Source organism: Lissotriton vulgaris, chromosome 12, assembly GCF_964263255.1.
Source record: "Lissotriton vulgaris chromosome 12, aLisVul1.2, whole genome shotgun sequence".
Classification (NCBI taxonomy): domain Eukaryota; kingdom Metazoa; phylum Chordata; class Amphibia; order Caudata; family Salamandridae; genus Lissotriton; species Lissotriton vulgaris.
The window spans coordinates 81,461,143-81,484,836 of NC_141700.1; the positions used below are offsets into that span (position 1 = coordinate 81,461,143).

At 43.9% G+C, this 23,694-nt stretch overlaps 1 protein-coding gene across 2 annotated transcripts in view; it reads left to right on the forward strand.

The window, feature by feature from the left end:
- The window catches only part of RANBP3 (RAN binding protein 3), a 387,515-nt gene that overhangs the window by 270,057 nt on the left and 93,764 nt on the right, over positions 1-23,694 (forward strand). For both annotated transcript variants that reach the window (XR_015302612.1, XM_086947244.1), the window contains exon 12: positions 9,287-9,365. Coding sequence is in view for 1 of the 2 variants with exons in the window: in XM_086947244.1 (XP_086803370.1) it covers positions 9,287-9,365 (79 nt within the window). In the remaining variant the exon portion in view is untranslated. The remainder of the gene's footprint in view (positions 1-9,286; positions 9,366-23,694) is intronic.

Genomic DNA, 23,694 nt, shown 5'->3' on the forward strand with positions numbered 1-23,694 from the left:
AGAGAAAGCAGGTAAAATTAGATTCTCCCAGTGGACATTTCATTGCAAACTCAGACGGCCAATCATTTTCAGCCAAAAGAATATCGTAACAATGTGTCCGGTTCTCCCAGAGAGCCTTGATGTTCCGGAGTATGTCCCCGTCCATTGGGATTGTTATTTGTATAAACAATGTTGGACACTTACCCTTGTATCAGGTGTTTCCACTGTGAAATGCTTAATCAGCTCTACCACCACCAGATAATCCATCCGGTTCCGTGAAGCTGTTGTGACTTCTGTCTCGCTTTCCAGCCTTGTCACTCCCCCAATCCTCATTCCGATGCAGAGTCCTCAGTAGCCTGGGCATGTCTTATTTTAATCCCTGATACCTTCTTTTTTAATTGAGGTTTAGGAGTCTTTTGTTTGTCCTCTTTTAAGGATGTAGTCTGAAGTGCGATGCCCGTAGCAGCCAGTTGTGGTTGTGCTGCCCGATCATTAACTGTCAGTGTTCGCATAACGTATTGCATTAGGTTTCTTTAAAGTTTTACTAAATCTTTGTATAGTGTTATTTCCACTGCATCTAAATCATCATGATTGGGATGTAGTGTATAAGCAACCAGGACTGGCCAAGTTGCTCCTTCTTTACTGAGCAAACTCAGTCTCACATTTTCTACTGTATGGGGAAGGGTGCCTTTAAACTAATTTATGTATTCCTGGTAGTTTAATGGAATTTCTGTATCCACATATGGAAAGTATTCCTCTTGTTTCATCTTCATTGTAAGTGTGAAACAATTTTGTGCGAACATCACAGGGATGTGGAATTCCTATAGCCCGACTCCCAGGACATGTTGTTTGGGGTCAAGGGCACCAAGTTTTAATGTTTATTTTGTCCTTGGGACAAGTAGGCCCAACCCCCTGCAGCACAAACCCTTTGGCTGCCAGTTTGCAGTACCACATTATGGATCAGGGAAGGAGACTATCTGCAGTTAAGGTAATATTTTTGCCCATATGTTACTGCTGTTCAAACTAGTATTTATGGTTCATTAATTAAAAGCCTTTATTATTAGGGTGAGTACTCTAATTAAATATTGTAAGTGCCAACTACACTGCTGACAGTGGTTCCAGTACAAAAATGTTGCACACGTGTTCAAAGTTTAGCAAAATTAAGCTATGTATAATGCTCCCGGAATGCTCTCTGATTTGATGCAAATTTTTGCAAAAGCCTGAAATCACAATTGATTCATTACTTTCAAAATAAAATGTTCATTAAAAAAATGAAAGCTGAAAGCTGGAAAAAAAATGTTGCTAAACTACTGTTAAGTTTCAGGTACCCTTTCTTTGCATCATCATTTAGTAACGTGTTGATGCATGCTAGTGTTTCCCAAAAATATTCATAATGGAAGATCAGTGTAACCAGTCAATAGGATTATGGGGGGTGGGGGGTGGGGGGGGGGGGGTACAAGCATTGGCAAAGCCAGTGGGTCTGAAATTAGGGGTCAGCTTTTTAGTTACGCCAATGTGTCACTTGTTTATGCATGGTATTTGTAAAACCTTATTGGGGTGCAAGCTGCTAGGCCCTCAACCTTATAACAAACATTGGCAAAAGCAAAAATAGTTGTTTGGTCTCAAAAAGCACACACTGCCACAGTAGTAACTGGCAATGAACAAAAATACTTTGTGTGTCGATATGCTCCTTGTGAAAGAACGGAATGCTGTCAACTCACAGTGAAGCCAGCCGAAACAGAACTTTAAGAAACACAAAAGGTCACGGTCAACGCCAGACTATGTTAGGGGCCCAATTATTAAATAAAATTTCAAAAGTGCACCCAAGATACATGTCCTTGCATTAAGGGTAGTTATGCGGCTTTTCGTGAATTCCCAAGAATTTACAGAAGTAGGACAATAAATAGTACTCCTAGAAAATATTTGTGAACTGCATTTTTGTATGGACAAATATGCATGTGTAGATTTGCTCATGCAAAAATCTGAGTGTTTGCAAGTTCACTTTCCCTCCAACCACTTTTTTCCTAAGTAGGTTTACGTCTACCATCGTCAGGAATAAATTTCCAACATTTCCCTGTATGGGAATATATTAGAAAAGAGTTTTTGATACCCTTAAAACATGCAAGTTAGAAGGTTTGCACCGACTCAAAAGGGCACTCTGACCCTGGAACTATTGCTTATCACTACCTTCAGCCCCAGTATGTAGATCTGCGGAAATGTGGCAACATAAGTGGATTGCAAGTATTCACATACTACTATGGTATGAGCCCTGGCATAATCCAGGAGGCTGTATCAGAATTCTTATATAATGAGATTGCGGCCAAAATTTGTCGCTGCTGTACATGGCACCAAGTGGGCAATTGGATTTTGTTACCGGACAAGTACATTTATGAAGCAACCTGCCCCATGGACAAGTAGATATTTTAGTAAATTCCACACCCCTGTCATCAGCAGCCGGCAATGTAACCCAAGAGTATAATACCTGTTCTGAATGCTTAGTGTGCTTCAACCACGAAGGTAATGTCACCACCTGTTCCCGGGAGGCTGTATTGTAGTAATTTCATACTAACTGCATGTCTGCCGTTTTCTGTAATATTTAGTCTATCTATCTGCTCTCCGAAGACCTCACTCGTTTCTCAGTTTACGGATATTGTGTGTAGAGAAAATAAAGTTTTATTAAATTAATTTATGGAGATAGGGTTTTACACAATTTAGAAGCTTTATATGCTACAAGCTTAAAATAACCTACAACCAATACATAGGGTATGCCTACTCAGCTGAGGCGTATTTCCCTTCCCTTCCCAGTTTGGAGATTAGTAGGGCTCTCTGAGAAAAGTACAACTGAACTACTCAGATCTTTAACACCTTGGCTGCTAAGGGTTTTCCCCTCCTGTGCTGGATCCTCATCCAACCCACTGTTCATGACGAGCTCAGCTCGTCATAAGCACAGCTCCACTGTGCCTCATGACGAGCTCAGCTCGTCATGAGCAGCGAAGGGGTTAAATAAGAGTCCAACCAATGTTGGCTATGCCATGTAGTTCCTACTAATCAGTAGGATATGCGCGTTTATTGGACAACATAAACTTTGGGCGAGGTGCCTAGACTGATTCAGGTGAACCCCGCAGGATATGTTGGCCTGAAGACCAGCTAGCTCACAGTGCCACTATAAGCCGCCCCTAACCGTACTGAAGAAATTTAAACCTCCTACAGGGGTTCACTGAAACACCTGGTTCTTTTAACCAACAAAGAAGAGATTGGCTCAGACGCTGTATTATCAAGAAAACATTTAATAACCTCACATGAGGGAGACTGCGTCACACAGTACCCTTAGGCCTCTGTATGAAACAGTCTAGGGAGTACAGAAAACAGGAGCCTTATATATTCATAGGTTACATTAGTCAGCATAAACCCAAGGGGAGGTCATGGCACTTACCAGCATGCAAAATGACTAATATGGGTATACAAAATGTGCATGCTCAAAGTGGGAGGAGATATATTTCTCCTTACATCAGCAAGAATAGTCTGACAGTACTATAATAGGAGCAGGTGCTTTCTAGTAGCTAGGCTCCTCTGAGCATGTGCAAGACTCTGGAAGAGGGAAAAGGCACATGGTTAACTAAGATGGCTGCCAAGTACAAAATTGCTTTCAGCTCATGCAAACACATTCCTGTAATCTTTAACGTACCAGGGAGCGACCATTGAACATAACCCTGACCCCTCAGGGATAGTGGAAACTGATCAGAACCTTTCGCGGAGTCACTCGTGCTTACTAGTGCTCAACGAAATATACAGAATACACAGTGGGCTGTTTTCAATATTTTTATTAAAGCAACGTTTTTCTTGTATAGAATACATGTGCTGCAATAATCTTTTTGCGTTTGTCACCTCGAATGGGAAGGGTATGCCCAAACGTGGGTCCCGTGCTCTCCATGCCACTGGAGTCCAGCTATCCTGGCTGATGAGGGCTAAAAGCCCGAAACCGTTCCTAGGATGCTTGTTTCCAGTCAGGGAAGGACCTGGCCTGGCAGTTCGTCCTGGACTGTTCCCATTGGGCGCAGGGTCAAGACTGATTTGCATATGGCTGGGTCCAAACTGGAATGGCACAGTGAGCAAATAAAATGATGTATTTAGGCCCAGATCTCTGTACTGGGGTGAATGTATGACATTGTGTTCTGCATTCTGTCCATCAATTGTTCTTTTTGCAATCTTCAATCATCAGTAGACAGAAGCAGGTGAAAGTGATTACAAGCACCTAAAGAGTAGATATAGTTCTACCATGGTGCTAAAACAGTGTATATATGCAGGCATATAACCAAGGCAGTAATCAGGCGTACTCCTACTATGCAAACCCTACTCTGAGTGTACGCAGGTGTGAAGCCAAGAAATCCCCTAACGGACGATCCAACCCCGTTACCTGGTGAGAGAGAATGAAACACCCCATCTTGGTCACGAACTGGACACCCCTTATGAGATGTGAGACCACTGCGTGGTGAAGTCTCAGCATGCAGGGACCCCTGGTGTCAGCTGAAGTGCCTCCTCTGCTGATCTATTGGGATTCTCTTTATTTATAATAGAAAGCAGCCTTGCGATGTGTGACTAGATTAGTGATGTTATGGATATGTAGGTAGCCCTGTCGCCGGTGGATGAAGATAGAATGACATTTGTACAGTGTGCATATAAGGGGCTTACACATGATGATCAAGGCATTTTGATAATGTTGCACGACGCTAGATGTGTAAACAAAGTAGTTTCAGAGAAACAAATCCAACATTGTCATGCACGCAAATATGTGTAAAAGGTCACGGCATAGGACATTGTAAGAAATTAGCTGCTTCACTACATGGGCCTAACCCGGGCACATAACAGAGTACCTGTGCTGTACACTAACTGAATTTTTTTGTGGTAGGTACAGGGATGTCATGAATTGTTGCAGTTACTTAAACATGAGTCCTAGGTATCTCATTTAAATCCATATTGCACATCTGGGTTGCTGATAAACTTTCCTTGGTGTTCACTAAATTACTTAATTTGAATTGAATCTATGTGTGGATAATATATTTAGAATGTGTTGGGCTTTGCATCAATTTCTTAGCATAGTGAAGTCGCTTATGGCTGACTTGAAATGAATGCTAGATTGAATATCTTCAGAAAAGTAATCACTCCACAGCTATGTCTTGGTATGTTACCACTCAGCAGTCCACACATTCATTGGGTAGGCAAAGATTATGCTCTATATATTTTAATGGCATGGTGACAAAATATTTTATCTAGAAACAGGCCATTCATGCTCTAAACAGGTAATGTGGACAGCCATGTAGCACTTGCTTTAAGATTTGGAGGTTTTAGTCCATCACTTCTGGTGAGGGCGAGTTAATTTGTGTAACTTAATCTTCTAATTTCTCCTTGTTTTCTTATGCATTTTGTAAGCAGGTTTTATTAGGATGTTTGTCAATTTCTTTAATAGCGGGAAGTAAAAGAATCTTGGTCCCTGTGGAACCCTTTTAATCTCTCTGTAAGTGTTTAAAGGGTTAGCATCCCACCAGATTGATTATATTTGTGTTGTCAGTGGTCTGATACACGTTTGTTTGTATTCCTCTGTTTTTTTAAGAGCCTGTTTTATTAGTGTAGGAAGTGCTACTGCTTCCAAGATCCCCAAATAACTCATTGAGATAGTCGTTCAACGTCACAATATTAGACTAGAAACTCTCTGTGTGGAATACAGTGAAAGGTGGGAGTTTAGTGCTCTTAGTTTACAAACTGCAATTACTATTGTAGAACAGACTGCAACAATCAACCTTATGTCACACATCTATCAGTTAGTCCCATTATGTATGCATTACATAATGGAAATTCAAGGCTGTACCCTTTAGGATAGTGCCCCTTTTTGACATGGTCACCCTCACTTTTTCCTTGGTATTTAATTGTGATTTCGACTGAAAGTGCACTGGGTTCCTGCTAACCAGGTCCCCAGCGCCAGATCTCTTTCCCAAAACTATACAATTGTTTCCTCCAATTGGCAATACATGTAGCACTGTCTATATGACCCTAGTATATTTTACTCCTGGTTCCTAGAGCATGAGGTACTAAAGAAGGGTCTTCAGGGGCATGCAGCATGAATTGTGTCACCCCCACATTCAAGACTGCCACTGCATATGCTGCTTGTTTTGGTGCAGACAAAAGTGAAAACGCAACATGGCACTGTGTGCCATGACCCATAACACTGAATGTAAGGTACGGGCATCATAATATATGTGAGGACATATCTGCCTATGCAGATATGCCCCTGTGCTGGTCAGTTCCATTACTACCAGTACAAGTGAACAGGAAAGCCATTCTAAAACATGTGCTGGACACTGGTGAAAATGAGTTCCCCAGCTACCTGATTGCTTCACTGAAAATAGGGATGTTCGGTATCAAACATCTTGTATTAATAAACCCACAATGCTTTACGGAATCGGCTCCAAGGCGGACTCTCTAAGCAGGCCCTTAGCACTGCTGTTTTGGTTTTGTTCAGTCATTAAATTGAAGAAGCGCACATGTGGCTTCTGCTCTAAGTACTCCCGGTCTCCCCCTTGCATGTAAATGGTAGAGTCTGCTTTAGCTCGATGACTGACAGTGATATGTAGCACGCAACCAGAAAGGAGTGAGATTTTTTCAATTATAATGGCTTTTGCTTCATGACAAATAAAGCAGGAGCACACGGCGGCCGTGACGAAAGATGAAGCCGCGCGCACGAATGAGCAGGGGCTGGCAAACAAAAAAGAGTGCTCACAGAATATCATAAATAACAGAACGAGTAAAAGAACATTTAATAGGGGCAGTCCTCATGGGAGGTTACAAAAGTCCAAAAAGAGGGACTGTTAGGCCTATTCACTAAACAAAAGCAGGAAGTTACAAGGGCAGTAACAGGAACAAGGAAAAAGATGAGAGGTGCTCGAAACCCATATTGTAGATACATCATGTTTTAAAGAGTGTGCATGGCCCGCATAGGGCAGGGCCGCCACAGTCCCACCAAGCATATTATGAGTTTCCTCACCGCCGGCGATGTCATGGAGGTTTTTCAGCCCATGCCGTGCAGGAGCTGCTTTTGATGTTCCCATTGCGGTGCCCGTTTTCTGAGGCACCGCTGTAGGAACCCCAAAATCAGACAGGAGGAAACTCATGATCTGTCTGGCGGTCTGACCTCAACCTTGGCAGTGCAACGGCGGACTGAACCAAGTGCCACACTGCCAATGTCTTTATCAGGCTCTTAGTGAACAGTTAGAAACGTGAAAGAAACACAAATAAATAAAGGTCAAACCACAGGATATTATGTCTTCTGGAAATTGTAACAATCCTATTTTGTATGAAACTGGGTTATACCCACATGATTTTGCAATGTTATATTCCTAAATTAAAATTTATAGGTTTAATTTATAAGCCATGTTTGGGCATTTGCCATGACCATTTCTGTGGCCCTCATAGCTTTTACTGCCTTTTAGAGTCTGTCACCAGATTTAAATTTCTCCAGAATAGGGTTTAGGATTTGGTCGTTGACTAGCTCGCAAGCTGGCTCTACCAGCCTGTCAGAAGTTCTTCCATAGAAAATAATACATTTTTTTTTTTTTTACTGAACGATGCGAAAGCTAGCAGCTAAGCCACTCTTCCCATGTGTTTTCAGACAATCTTTTGATGAGTATTTGTTGGTCGTCAGCCTCACTGGTGCTGGGATGCTTTTATTTTTGTTTTTTCCTGAAAGTTTGCTTTCGTTTAATGCTTTACCTAGTAAATACAGAATTGTTTTTCACCTTAAGGCTTGCCCCCGTTTCCGAATTGTTAATCTAAAAGTCTAGAGAAAAAAATGGGTGTACCTAGTGTGTTGTGAGTAGCAGGTGTGTGAAGATAGGCACTTGGAGCACAAGTAGTGGGGATGGCCATGGGACGCCACATTTTTATGCTGTTTATTGTATTTAATGGAAAAATATATTCACAGATGCCCAACATATGTACAGACAAACTGCCTTTTTCAAAGGGTCTTTGGCATGCTTAAACATTGGTTTAATCTTTTGGGGTTGTTAATAAAGTACACAAAAGACTAGCAGGTTGTCCATTAGCAGTGTGCAGAGCTAGCTTCTAGGCTCCTGAAAAACACAGCAAATAAAATGATGGGGGAAATAATAAGTAAAAGAAAACATTGGATAAAAATGTCCCTATTTTTTATGTGGCTGATCACATTGTATAAAAGGTTCTTAAACACACCGAGGGGGACCAACCAGTGCTGTATTCTGTGGTAGACTGAAACAAAGGGCTATGACTATTCAGCTGACTAATGGATGAAGACTCCTAATCAAAAGCACTAATGTGCATTTATACTATTGATTCATTCTTTTTTAGGGATAGGGTGGGCTCAAAAAGTATCAGTCTTGTGAATTTAGTACAGGAAAGCAAGACATGACTTTAATAATTATATGAAAGTGTATTTGTGTTAGGTGCTATATAGTTTACCATCATGTAACTGCTAATTTCTCAAATGAGCATGAATGTGAATTAATTATGCGTCATCTAGAGTTGCTTACTGGAATGGTAAGATGGAGTGAAGAGGTCAATATGTATTACGTTTATAGTAGATATTTTCATATACATTATAAAATATACATCTTATGTATGAAAAATGCCATGTCTAGCGAATGTGTTGCCATCTTTTACTGTAATTCTAACTTCTAATGGTGTATTGTAAACCTCAAGTTCTTTTAAAATTATTTTGTTTTTTTCAAACTGAAATAAAACATGTCTTGAATTAAAGTAGAATTTAAAACATTGATAACTCCCATGTTGAGTTTTGCGCAATTGTTTGACATGTCGAATGATCTTGGCAAGGGTGCACGTTTACTTGGTGCATTGAAATTGGTTGTGATTTCTTTTTCTCCAGTTTTTGGTTGTGTTACCATCACAATGGATGAGAAATTCAAGATTTTGAAAGCTCATCCAGCATAGAATTTTTTTTTTTTGTTCCGTCAGATTTTACCAGCGGTTGTAATGCTTATAAGAAACGGGTTCATCGCTACAGTCCGGTTTCAGTAATTGCATGCTTCCTGGTAAAATCTTAAAAGGAAGTAATTTCTTTACAGTAAGGTGGTGCATTATGGGAAAACAATAACTTTTTTGCCACATAAGGGCGTGAATGCACGGGGTAGAATAATATTCTCCAATTCTTTAACCATATAGATTCCCAAAGTGGACTTAATGGAATCCAAAACACTTTTCCATCTTTTGTGACATAACTGTAAACTAAAAAAGCGGTCTGATTTTAACTGGCATTTCTCTTCAGTTTAGAGAACTCTGCAAACATCGCAGATGCCACTGCCACCAAATTTATATTTGGTCAGAATATGAGTGAAAGAGTTTTGGTGAGTACCATCTGTGAGTTTAGTATTTGTTTTTATCAATGAAGAATGCTTGTTCGCCAATACAGATCTGAACAGTGGAATAATATTGATTGTTGTGAATACAATTAAAGCAAAGTGCACTATTTTTCCTAGAAGTAATACATGTGAACAATTTGTGAAAACAATCCTACTTTTTCCTTTTGTGTTGCATTTTTCCAAACATCAGTCACTTCAAGTTTGAAATCCATTTATTTTAATTGAGCCTGTTGATCCTGGCTGTGAGGTAATTATGTGAAAGATTTGGATGTACTGTATAAAATACACAGTAGTAGCTCTCCAAGTATTAATTGCAATATAGAACATAGTGCATTCATGTTAATGCAATTTGTTTTCCACCAATTTGAAAACCCTATAATTCAGATATGTGAGATAATATATATGTCCTGTAATTTTGTCATAATAATTTTTTTTCCACTGCTTACAATAGTTCTCTTATGACATTAAAAGCCATACAAAACTTGGATACACCGAAGAGGAGGGAGAATGTCACTCTTGCAGTCAAAGTTAAATCTTTCTGCTCATAGTTACTGCAGGTATTAGTCTAGCTAGCATGTGCGGCAGTAAAATTTCCCTTCACCGCAGCTATCAGTTATGCTGCCAAGGAGGATTGAAAGATAACGTCTCACGATTATAATATTGCTGGACTTTCTCTTGCCATTACTTTTCTTTTCTTACCGCCTTAACCTCCATTTGTCCACCTCTATAATAGTTTAGTTGTTCAGTCGGATAGCGACTAAATTCTCTTTTTACCTGGCCAGCTGTTACTGTGGTTCCTTTGTACTATGAATCAAACTGCCTTGTGTCAGTGGCAATGTTCCCTCTAATATTTTTCCTTCATGTGCTGCAATAATGGTTCTTGTGCACTACAGTCAAGGCTGCTTGCACTGAAGACGAGCAACAACTTAATATGCTAGTATGTGCCACATGCAAGCTCCCAGAATCAGTGGCATAGCAAGGGTACCATAGTCCCTAATCTAAGCCAGAAGGAAATTGACCTCCCCTTACTTTTGGGTTGGTATTAAAAGATACCCGTTACAGGGGGGCAGTGGGCTCTGTGCACCTCTGAACCCCAGTGACAATGAATCTTCTCAAGTATTGGGGTGTCTTTCATAGATTCACATGCTTGAATATTCCCCGTCGTCTAAGTGCGAGCCCCACAGTAAATAAAATAGCAATAAACCAATAATATATGTATAACCTAATTACATACATTCCAAAACCATAAATACTTATAAGTACTAAAGTTAGAAGTCTTTGTTTCGACCATGTGCTTCTTGTGGGAAATTGTGGCTCTTCTCTGAGGACCCTCACAAAAAGTGTATTTACTGCCTCTATCCAGAGCATGAGGTAGGAAAATGTAAAATTTGCAGGACTTTCTCAACCAAGACCCTTAAGGACAGGGAGGGGCGTCTCCTCCTGTGGTTGCAGAGGTTGAAGGATAAGAATTTGCCTCTTTCTGACACAGAAAGCCTTGCGTCAGGTGTGTCTAGAGCCGCTTCTAAACGTAGCAGTGTGCAGGATTTGCCATCTCCTTTCCTGAAAAAGAAGAAACTTCAACTTCAGAAGACTCCTGCTGTGTCTCCACCTCCTCCTGCTATGCCTACGCCCCCGAGATCTGACTCTCAGGCGTCCACGGCTCCTTCTACGCATGTTTCCTCTAAAAAAAAAACTTGCTAAATCGTCAACGGGAGCGTAGACGGTCGTTCCAACGCCCAAATCTGCCGTCTCCAGCTCTCTGATGACGATCGTGACGACGACTTGTGCCAGTGGGTCATGGACGGCAGCTGCGTCGAAGTCGTCCGTGTCGACTATGGTGTGTGTGAGCTACAAATCTATCTCGTCGACTATCCCAATCTCATCGTCGACGTCTAAGAGGGCAATCTCACCGACATTGAAATCTTTGTTGACGCTCTCTTGTGAAGAGAGCTTCGTCGGCGTGTGCTCGGTTGGCGACTGCTCCGTCGACGGCTGTCGACGGCGGCTTTGTCGACGGCTGTAGTCCTGTCGTCGACGGCTGTGGTCTTGCCGTCGGCGGCTTCGTCGACGGTGGTTGTCCCGTCGGCGGTGTTAATGTCGTCGACGTCTACCTTCGCATCATTGCCTCTGTGCCGATTTCTTCATCCAGATCTAAGGTTTTTGCTGTTGACCCTCTGCACCAACGGCGACAGGTACCTTTGGATCAGCTTCCAATTCCACGTCATTCTCAGCCTCCATCACCTCTTTTTGCCACGGGTTCGGAGCAGGACTCTGGTTCTGATGTGGAGGAAGAAGACGTATTCCGGACAGCTCGAAGCCCTTTGGAGCTCATCATTGTGTCAAGACTATGAGGATGATCAGGTAGATCCTTATTTTCATGAGGAGGAACCTTCTGTTCAGGTTCCCACCTCTCAAATACCGCTCTCCTTCATTTCTAATCTTTAATACATGCTAGAAGATTATAATAGACGATTTCCACCTTCTCACCAGGGGTCTCCTCAAAAGGACGATTTCATGACCACCATCGATCTCCAGGACACTTATTTGCACGTGCCGATATTTCCAAAACACCGGAAGTACTTGCACTTCCGGGTAGGGCGCAGAGGCTTTCAATTCAAGGTTCTGCCTTTCGGCCTTCACTCCGCCCCATGCGTCTTAACGAAAGTCCAGGCCCCGGTGGTGGCATATCTACGTTTTAAGGGACTTCAAATTTTCCCTACCTGGACGACTGTCTCATCAAGTCGCAATCTCGTCATCAGGCGTCTCTGGACACTCGATTCTGTCCGACTCTATTCCACTCCCTCGGTCGATCCAGCTCCATGCAGCACCTTTCTAGGAGCCATTCTGGATACTTCACTGGAGCAGGCATTCGTGTCTCGTGACCGTCTGCTGCGGATTCTACGCCTAGTGGCTTTCATCCGTTCAAAAGGGTCCGTTTCCGTTCGTATATTGAAGTCTATTCTTGGGATGGCGTCCCCCTGCATCTTCCTGATCCCAAATTGCAGGCTCAAGAGTCGTCCAATTCAGGAGGGACTGGACAAACAGTGGCATCAGTTCACCGGTTCTTTCAACGATCTGGTCCTGTTGACCGCTCGGATGAGTTCTGCTCTCCAATGGTGGGCTCAACCGTCAAACATCGCAGCCGGTACTTCGTTCCTAACCATCGCTCCGGCTCGTCCTTACCACGGATGCCTCCCTGGATGGTTGGGGCGCACATCTTCAGGGGCTATCCATAAAGGGCAAGTGGACCCTGTCTCAACGCTCCTGGCACATCAACAGACTGGAACTAATGGCCATTTTCCTGGCGCTCAAGTCTTTCCATCTTCTCCTCCAGGGGGAATCGGTACTCATTCAAACAGACAATACCACCAGTATGCACTATGTAAACAAGCAGGCCGGCACCAAGTCACCCCTCCTATCTCAGTTGGCACAGAGTATCTGGGACTGGGCACTCCGTCACCAAAGCACTCTGACAGCGGTTCATCTACCAGGCATCTCCAACATCCTAGCGGATTCCCTCAGCAGGTCTGCGTCCTCGACCCACGAGTGAGAGTTGCATCAGCCGAATCTGGACTTCATCTTTCGGCTGTATGGTCGCCCGGACATGGATCTTTTTGCGAGCCCTGTGAACCGGAAATGCCAGTCTTATTCAAGTTGGCTTCCCCATCAAGGGTCATGCGGGAATGCCCTTTTGATGGACTGGTGCAATCTATTCGCCTACGCTTTTCGACGATTCCGCTGGTTCCTAGAGTGTTGTGGAAGATGCGGAGACAGCCGTACCACATTCTCCTGATCGCTTCCAGATGGCCTCTACAAGCGTGGTTCTCGGAACTGCTGCTTCTCTCACAGTGCAAACCCATCCTCCTTCGTCCTCGAGCGTATCTCCTCACAATGGACATGGGTCAGGTCTGTCATCTGGACCCCTCCTCTCTCAAATTATGGAACTTGAGCACCTTGAATTGGCCCACTCGAACATTTCGCCAGCATGTAGAGGTTCTGGCCAATGCGAGACCTCTGTCCACAGTAAAGACTTACAAGCTAAAGTGGAAAAGGTTCTGTCACTGGTGTGCATCTGCCAACATCCATCCCGTGCACTCCTCTCCTGCTCAGCTTCTGCCATTCTTTCTGCAGTTGGCACAATCAGGACTTTCCCACTCAACTTTAAAGGTCTTCCTAGCGGCAATATCTTGTTTCCGACAGGATGGGTCCTCCTCTCTCTACTCTTCCAGAGTAATTCAACAGTTTTTCAAGTGGCTGTTCAGGATGTTCCTGCCCATTCGACGTCGTCCTCCTACCTGGCATCTCAATGTTGTTTTGGTGCAATTGATGAAGGCGCCTTTTGAGCCAATCCAAAAAACTGATTTAAAATTCTTGACCTGGAAAGTGGCCCTTCTTCTTGCTTTGACCTCCTCACGTCGCGTGAGTGATATCCACGCCTTTACCATTCAGCCTTCTTTCCTTCAATTCAAATCGGACTGTGTTGTACTTCGCACCAACCCGGCATTCATGCCTAAGGTGCCAACTGATTTTCACCTCAATGAACCATTGTTCTTAAAGACTTCCTTTGCTAATCCCCAATCTCCAGCGGAGCAGCGTTTGCATTCTTTGGACGTTAAAAGATGCCTTAAATTCTACATCGACAGGACAGCGCCTTTTCGCAGGTCTGATCAACTGTTCGTTGTTTATGGACGCATGTGCAAGGGGCGTGCTGTTACCAAGCCAACTATTGCACGTTGGATTTCCTTCACTATTTCCTCTTCAGTGAGAGCTCATTCCACCAGGGCGATGTCATCCTCTACTGCCCTGTTTGCTGGTGTGCCGATTCACCAAATATGTTGAGCAGCCACGTGGTCCAGCAGGCACACTTTCACAAAGCACTACTGCCTTGAGACGATCAACGAAGCTGATACAGCAGTGGGCCAAGCGGTGCTTCGTAATCTTTTTAAATAAGGTGAGCCTCTTTCCTTCCCTCTGCCTGTACAGTCTTTTTACTATATCGGTCTGGCTGCTTATGTAATTTCATTGCATTTTCATGCTAAGCACTACTATTTTGTCTTGCGGCCAGCTATTACTGCTCACTGTTCTATTCAAGCATGTGACTCTATGAAAGACACCCCGATACTGGAGAAGAAAAATTGTTACTTACCTATAAACGGGGGTTCTACAGTATTGGTGTCTTTCATAGATTCACATGCGACCCACCCACCTCCCCTCAGAGGCTCGCTTCTCCTCCTAGACTCTTTTGTCACTCTTGTGCTACGAAAATCTGAGGGCCTGAGCCTCTGAGGAGAAGGTTCTAGAGGGGTGCTTGTGCCTGATTGGCTGTAGTTTGGACTAACATAATGACAAGGATATGCTATAAAGGTTTTCTTGTCTTCTATGTATTCCTATGTGTTAATGCTAACCTTAGTACTTATAAGTATTTATGGTTTTGGAATGTATGTAATTATGTTTTTATCTACATATATTATTGGTTTATTGCTATTTTATTTACCGTGGGACTCCCACTTCGACGACGGGGAATATTCAAGCATGTGAATCTATGAAAGACACCAATACTGGAGAACCACCGTTTACAGGTAAGTCACCATTGTTCTTATTTTCTAATCATTCTACCTATCATTCCTTTCTTCACTATCCTCATGAATCTCTTATCTCCTCCTCACAACTTTTCCTATTCCCATCCACTTCCTCTCTCGCTTGTCCTTATCTCGTTCCTCCCGTCTCCTTGCGCCTCTTTATCTTCCGCACTTTTCTTTCTCCCTTTCCACTCTCCACTACTTCTCCCTCATCCAGTCTCCTCTCTTCAATCTACATTCTACCATTCTCTTTACCCCAAGCTATCTTTAATATCTGTCCCCTCTCTCTCATTCTACCCTTTCTCTATCAAATCTATATCTTGACTATGCTTCTCTCCTACTCATCTCATTCATTATCTTGGACCTCCTTATTTGTCACCTTTCTCTACCTATCTCCTTTTTTAAAAATGTGTTTTATTCAAGTTTTCAATTTGATGCATTTGAAGAACACAAATACAAAACAACCCCCTCAATCAGATGACGGCTCTTACCCAGCAATCCTGTGCAAAGGCACTTAACTACTATACTAATACATTTCTTTCCCTAGATTAACCCATTGAGCTAGTGTGTCCAGTGTTGCCTTGACAGTATTCTAATTGTCCCTTTCAGTCATTTTCCCTCCCCTCTTGTTACCTATCACCTTTTGTTTGTTGTTATCTTCCTTCCTTTTTCCTCTCCTTTCTATGTTTCACACCCCTTTCTTTCCCTCACTATTTCTTGCTTATTCACGTCTTCCTTTTTACTTTCTCACTCCCTTAGTTCATCCTCTTCATTCCTGCCCCCTTTTCTCTCTACACTCATATCTCCCCATTTCTCTCGCCCTCTCCCCCAACTCTTCTTCTCTCTCCATCTTTTTTATTTCTGACCTTCCTATTATTCAGTTTTTCTATCCCGCACCTTTTCTTACTTTCCTGTCCCCAATTTATCTTTTCTCCTTTTCTCTACTCTACCATCTTTACTTTCATTGTTTTTCCTACATCCTTTGTCCATTTTCTAATGCTGTGACTCGCCTGCCTCTCTTGCTCTACTTCATATCCCATTCTTACCGACCCTTCTATGTCCTTCCCTTATTTCCCTCCTCTATATCACTCCTCCGTAGTTGCCCACTCCTCCTCCCAATCTTTTATCCAGCTCTATTGCGTTTCAAACTTCTGATTTCCTTTGCCTTTTCACCTCATCTATCACCTTCCACACTGTCCCCTTGTCCACTTTTCTTTTCTACCTCATGACAAGCTCCTACACGAACCCAGGGAGTGAACGTTTCTGATGACCTCCCCAGCCTCAGTAGCCACTCTTACATGGCATGGCCCAGACTCTTGCCCCTCCTGAACCCAGGTTGCCTGCTTCCAACCATTGCAAGTATATGGGGCCTAGGGTTGGAATCCAGGTCCTGGTGGCCACAATGCATCTGCGGCCACCCTCAGCATGTGCCAGGGCTCAGACTGTACCTCTACCTGAGTACGCCTCACTGTGGGCATATGCATACCCTGCATTTCAAGCGATGGAATATGTGAAACGCAGTGTGTAGGAGTGAAAATCAGCCTTCAGGACCCATGTGCTGAGTTTCTCCTCTTCACAGAGCTATAACTCCAACCAACTGTGCTAATGTTTATTCTCTGTGCCCTCCAAATCCCCAGTGCTGATGTCCCCATTCACTCTAGGTTCTCCACAGTACTGACCAGCTTCTTTTCTGTGATCACTGCAAGCTAATCTATAAGTCCCTCATACCCGTGCCCCTGGGCTGACATATCCCTCACTGAACGTCAGCCTTCCAAACTCTACTTCCAGTGCTGACACCCGTCTTCTAGTGAGAGCAGACTGATTCTCGGAATTCTATTTCACATAGGTATTCCTGGCTATTCATTCTCTTGACATTTACAAAAGCTAACAGCTAAAAGTTACACCTTGAGGAACTGTTACCAACTCATTTGTGCTCAGTCAATCAACTTCAGAAGGATGAAAGGCTTGCCTTACATCCCGAGCCCAAAATTCTCCCTAATCCGGCTAACTATTCCAAGAATATGGCTCTCCCCAACCTGCCCTCTGCAAGTCTGGTGCTGCCACAAAACGCTGAAACTCTTCCCAAGACCACACACATGCGTCCTCTCCCTACCCCCTCTATGATGCCCTTGAGTATGACGGACTCAAAGAAGTAGAGGGAAGGTAGTGCATGAGTGAGATGCAGTTGGAAGTGCGAGAAAGGGGTAACGGAGTGAGGCGGGGGGCAGAGCCGAGGACAACCTCAGTAGAGAGGCTGGGACCGGAGCCTCAGCAGTGGACTAGACATATTAGGGGTGCTCTTAGCTGGGCCTGCCTTATCAATCCTACTCATCTACTGCCTTGTGGCCTCAAATACTGCACAGCTGTCTTTATTCGCTCTTCCGTGATATCAGCTAAGAGCTGGACAAGGGCAGGAATCAGGAGTGCCTGACTGACATGGACTAAACTCCTATTCCTCTGGACGAATGCTTTGGGAAACCTGATTTAGTTCCGATACAAAACACCAATTTTTCAACATTGACTGATCACACCTCCCGGCCACTTCCAAACAGAGGCATACAGCACAAACTGGTATTGGAGCTGTGCTTCTCCAGTATTACATCTTTCATAGATTCACATGCTTGTATCTTCCCCGTCGTCATGGTGGGAGTCTCACAGTAACCGAATGACCAAAGCAGTATCATAGAGAAGAAAACTGCATAGAAAAGCCCATAGGGACTGTAGTAGTTGGTAACCAGACCTCCTCATTGTTTGTTCCAAAAGTCAGCCAATCAGCATTACTGCCCTGCCCTCACACTCCCCAGCAGAATCTTCCTGCCTCAGATTTCCAACCGCCTTCGTGTGAGAAAGGAGTTTACCTGAGCTCTGCTCAGTTTGCTGTTCCTGTGTGAACTATTGACCTTTTAATTTCAACTATCTTATCATCTGGATTAAGGTATTGTGTGTACCTACTTTCTTTCATAATGGCTGAAAGCTCTAAAAAGAGGCTTTTCAGGCCTTGCAGATCCTGTGGGAAGGCTAGGCTTTTCTCCGAAGATCCTCACAAGGACTGCTTATATTGTCTTAATCCTAAGCATGTGGCCAAGGATTGTAAATATTGTAGAACCTTCTCTGCTAAAACTCTGAGGGACAGAGAGGCTCGTTTGCTGTTGTGGCTTCAAAAGAAGCAGGCCGCATCAGATTCAGATTCCGGGGAGAAAGGCCTCACATTCTGAGGAAAAGGTGGAGCCTAAGAAGGTTAAATCAAAGGGGAAGGAGGTGTCATCTCTCCCTCTTACTCCCCTCAAGAAGCCGTCAGGTCAGAAAGGGGCAGGGTCTGCTCCATCGACAAGCTCCCTGGTTTCTGCTGCAAAATCTGTGGTAAAGTCTTTAGCCCCGTCGACTACCTCACCGTCGACGACAACTGTTTTGACGGCAGCTGCGTCGACGACGGGGACTAAGGCAGCGTCGACGACTACTACGTCGACGAGTTTGATCATCCCGTTGACGGAGACCCAGTCGACGACGGTCCCGTCGACGATGGCTATGTCGACGACGACTCCGTCGACGAAGAGTGTAATTTCAACGGCAAAGGCATTTAAATCACCACAGTCGAAGATTTTGACCTCCATTCGCTCATTTCAGTCGTCGAGGGGTTCGGCGACCATAAGCAAATCTGCAGAATTCACGTCGTGGACGCAGATTTCGCCTCTACCCCATCTTCTTTGCTGGAACAGGATTCAGAAGGGGAGGAGTCGTCAGGAGCGGCCTATAGCCCTTCACAACTTAGAATAAAGAGCCAGGACACCGATGAAGAGTAGGTGTTTTTCTTCAAGGAGAGAGCTCAGTCTCAATCTACAAGATATGAATCTTTCCAGGAGACTTGTAACTATAATGAGGATGATGAGCAACAAGAAGAATCGCGAGAGGAGTCGCGAGAAGAGTCAATCTCCATACCTGTTTCTCTGGCCTCTGACCTGAGGTTCATGATTAACGACTATTATCGTCGTTTTCCAGAGGCAAATGCGCCGCTGGCAGCTACAACGCAACCTCCGAAGACCCAATCTACTCCTCATGAGCAGTTTGTGAGATCACCACCAGTGATAACGATCAGGGACGATCTGACGGATACTGATGATGATGAGCAACCTGAGGATGGTGAACTTATACAAGATTCTACGGGGCAGGAATGGAATGAGTACATTTTGCCGTCGGTCCCTTCACCTACTCCGCCGCCAACCACTTCTCCTCCTCAGGATATTGGAGGATTCTATGACATTATGGAAAAAGCGGCTAAGAGATTTGATTTGGAAATGGAGGTTAAAGAAACGGAATGTTTTTTATATGATTTCAAAGATGACGCCAGGAAATCTGCCCGCTCAATCCCGATTATTCCTCACATTTGGGAAGAGGGCCTAAAAATTTTAAAGACACTGGCTTCATCGCGGTTTCGGTTCCTAGAATCGAAAAGAAATATAGAGCACCAGAGTCTGCTGCGGCCTTTCTGATAGGACACCAGAGACCGGAGTCGGTGGTGACGCAGGCTGCGCAGAGGAATTTAAAGAATCCGGTTGCTACTTCAATGGTGCAGCCAGACAAAGAAGGACGGAGGATGGATGGAGCCGGGAAGAGGTTTGGGGTCATGGCAGTTTCTACGATTAAAGCAGCCAATGCTATGGCCCTAATTAGCCGTTTTAACAGGCAAATGTGGTCGGATTTGGCACCCATTCTGTCTGCACTACCGGAGGATAAGAAAGAAGAGGCAGCTGCTATCCTCCGCGATGGGGCAAAGTCGGCATCGGAATCCATTGACATTGCCATGGATGTTTCCTCTATGGCCTTCAGGCAGATGGCAGGAGCAGTTTCACTTCGGAGACAGGGTTGGCTAAAGGCAACATCCTTTCGTCCGGAGGTGCAGGCGAAGATTGTTGACATGCCATTCGATGGTGAAAATCTTTTTGGAAAGCATGTAGACGAGGCACTACAGGGTATCAAGTCAGACACAGATACGGCTAGAGCGCTGGGATCCCTTCAGCAAGGACGGTTCCAGTCCTTTCGTAAAAGAGGTGCAAGGGGTCAATCTAATCAGAGGTCTTCATAGCCATCCAACAGATATCAGCCCTATAACCAACAAGGATATAGGCAATACAATACAGGCAATCAGTATAGGCCCTCCAACTCCTCTTTCCAGCAGCAGTCTAGGGGCAAGTCTTCCAATAGAGGAAAGAATCAACAATCTAACAGACGACAATGATCTCAGGCCGGCGCTCCCCACACAGCAGATCCTGGAAAACGACCACTATCTGTCTCACTATTTCGACAATTGGATGTCCATAACATCGGACAAATGGGTTTTGGACGTAATAAGCAGAGGCCATACCCTAGAGTTTGTGGAAATGCCACCAGATCATCCCCCGGTGCTCAGACACCACCAACATCGTCAGGAGCTGCAAAAGGAAGTCCAATCACTCTTGCAGAAGGGGGCTATAGAAGAAGTACCGCAACAACACAGAGTGAAAGGCTTCTATTCGCATTTTTCCTCATCGAGAAGAAACAAACTATGAAGTGGAGACAGGTATTGGAGTTGAGGGATCTAAATCAATACATAAAGAAAATTCCCTTCCGAATGCTCTTGTTGCAAGAGATCCTCCTAATGTTAAAAAAGAAAGACTTCATGGCTTCGTTGGATCTCATGGATGCGTACTTCCGTATTCCAATTCATCGGAAGCACAGAAAGTATTTAAGATTCGCTGTGGAGAGTCGCCATTTCCAATTCAAGGTGTTGTCATTTGGCCTCAAATCGGCCCGAGGGTGTTTACCAAATGCATGGCCCCGGAGGCGGCCCACTTAAGGTTAAGAGGGCATTGCATTTACCCATATCTGGACAATTGGCTGGTGACAGGTCCATCATTCACAGGAGCCAGGCGGTCCCTTCAGTGCTGCTTCCGCCTGTTCCATCGGTTAGGCCTAAGGACCAACTTGGAAAAGACTTCACTGATTCCAGCTCAGGGTATTCAATTCCTAGGGGCATGGAAATGCACCAAGGCAACGAAAGCATACCCGTCCGAAGAACGGATTAAAAAGATAATGGGCCTAGCAACATCCCTTCAGACAAAAAGGTTCACTTCTGTGCGGATGTACAAATCCTTGTTGGGGATGATGTCCTCTTGCATCCCACTGGTTACAAACTGCTGTCTTCAAATGAGACCCTTGCAGGAGCATCTGGACGAGCAGTGGGTTCAGTCCAAAGGAACCTTTGAAGATCGGATTACCATCACTCACCGTATGAAGGTGGCCATGTCATGGTGGAAGGTTCAGAAGAACTTGAATCAGGGTCTGAATTTTGTACCTCAGAATCACAAATATGTGATGGCGACGGACGCTTCGTTGCAAGGATGGGGCGCGCACCTTCAGGAGCTGGAGATCCAGGGCCACTGGTCAGAGTGGGAAGCACAGCTTCACATAAATATGTTGGAGCTCAAAGCAGTGTTTCTGGGACTTCAAGCTTTCCTGCCTAGAATCCGGAGCTCGTCGGTGCTCAGTTAAACGGACAGCACCACGACTATGTTTTATCTTCTAAAGCAAGGAGGAACAAGATCCAAGCAACTTTCTGCACTGGGGCAAAGAATTTGGAAATGGCTGATAAGCCACAACATTTCTATTAAGGTGCAGCTTATACAGGGCATCCTCAACACACGGGCAAATGTCCTAAGTCGCACGGCGAGTGTGTCGCACGAGTGGGAACTGCACGACACTCAGCTTCACAGAGTGTTTCAAAGATGGGGCACACCAACATTCGACTTGTTCGCAACCCGGGACAATTCGAAATGCGATCAGTTTGCGTCCAGGTACCCTCAGCGGGATTCCAAGGGAAATGCATTTCACATAGACTGGACAGGAATGTTCGCTTACGCGTTCCCACCAATTCCCTTAATACCGCGAGTGCTTCGCAAAATGAGGTCAGAACCGTGTCATGTCATTCTGATAGCACCAGCTTTGCCAAGACAGGCATGGTTTTCAGATCTGCTGCAGATGTCAAAAGGCAACAAAGTGCAATTCCCGACATTCCAGAGCCTCATTTCGATGAGCAACGGCCAAATTCTGCATCCAGACCTAGCATCGCTAAAATTATCCGCATGGAACCTCATGAGCGGGAATTCCAAGCCATGAGCATTCCACAAGACTGCAGACAAATTCTATCGCAATCTAGAGCTATGTCAACCAACAAGACATACACAGCAAAATGGACAAGTTTCTGGTGTGCCAGTCAAAGTCTACATCCGTTGACAGTACCCCCAGAAGGTTTTCTGCCTTACCTGTTGTCGTTATCAAAAGCAGGTCTGTCACATGGCTCGTTGAAAGTGCATTTGGCGGCAATATCAAGATTCAGGAGAGTGCCAGATGAGCCGTCTCTCTGGTCTCACAGACTGATAAAGGAGTTTGTTAGAGGGCTCTTTAGAGTTTTTCCACCCATTCAGCGCCCGCCAGTACCCTGGCACCTCAATACAGTTTTGACGCAACTTATGAGGCCACCATTCGAGCCTATACACAAGACACTTACAATTCCTCTCATGGAAGACAGCCCTGCTGCTAGCCCTTACATCGGCGAGGAGGGTTAGCGAAATTCAAGCCTTTTCAGTGGAAGAGCCTTTTCTTCAATTTCGCCAGGACTGGGTTATATTACGGACAAATCCTACATTTATACCCAAAGTCCCTACTTCTTTTCTCCTCAACGAACCAATTATTTTGTCCTACTTTCTTCAGCAATCCCTCATCTGAAGCAGAAAGAGCGTTGCATTCTTTGGACATAGCTAGATGTTTGAAATTCTACATTGAACGAACAAGAACATTCCGCAAATCCAAACAGTTATTTATTGCATTTGAAGGACAGAGGAAATGGCTCCCTCTGTCAAGACTGAGTATCGCCAGATGGATATCATCGGCTATCATGAAATGTCATGAAAAAGCTGGAAAGCCGCTTCATTCCAGAGTGAATGCTCATTCCACAAGGAAGATGGCGACATCGATGGCCTTGTTCGCAGGAGTGTCTCTGCCCGACATCTGCAGAGCGGCGACGTGGATGAGTGTGCATTCATTTACCAAGCACTACTGTCTGGAAACTGCGTGGAAAGAGGACACTGCAGTGGGACAAGCTGTTCTGAAACGTCTATTTCAAGAAGGTATACTTTGGTTCTCTGTTAATATTCTATACAGTATATATATATATATATATATATATATATGTGTATATATATATATATATATAAATATATATATATATATATATATATATATATATATATATACATATATATATATATGTGTATATATATATGTATATATATATATATATATATATATATATATATATATATATATATATATTCACTCGAACCTCCTGCACAGCGACGTGAAGGAATCACAAGCCACTCCAGCCGGGTAGATTATCAGGTATTCTTTAATGGGCACAAAGAAGACGCGTTTCGAGCACACAGGCTCTTGGTCACATGACCACCACGGACATAGTTTCTCTTTAAATAACATGACACAACATAGAATAATGGAGGTGAAGAAAAGACTCATTGTTTACATCACATTGAGCTTTCTATTGTGCTTTAAAAAAAAAGTAAACTAGAACATGTGAATACATGTAAAGAAAATTGTTTAAATAAAGCACACTTTCAATACATTTGTGTTTTGAAGCAAAACATTGTACAATTTCTAATTCAATTAGTACAAAATTAAGGGTGTAGTAC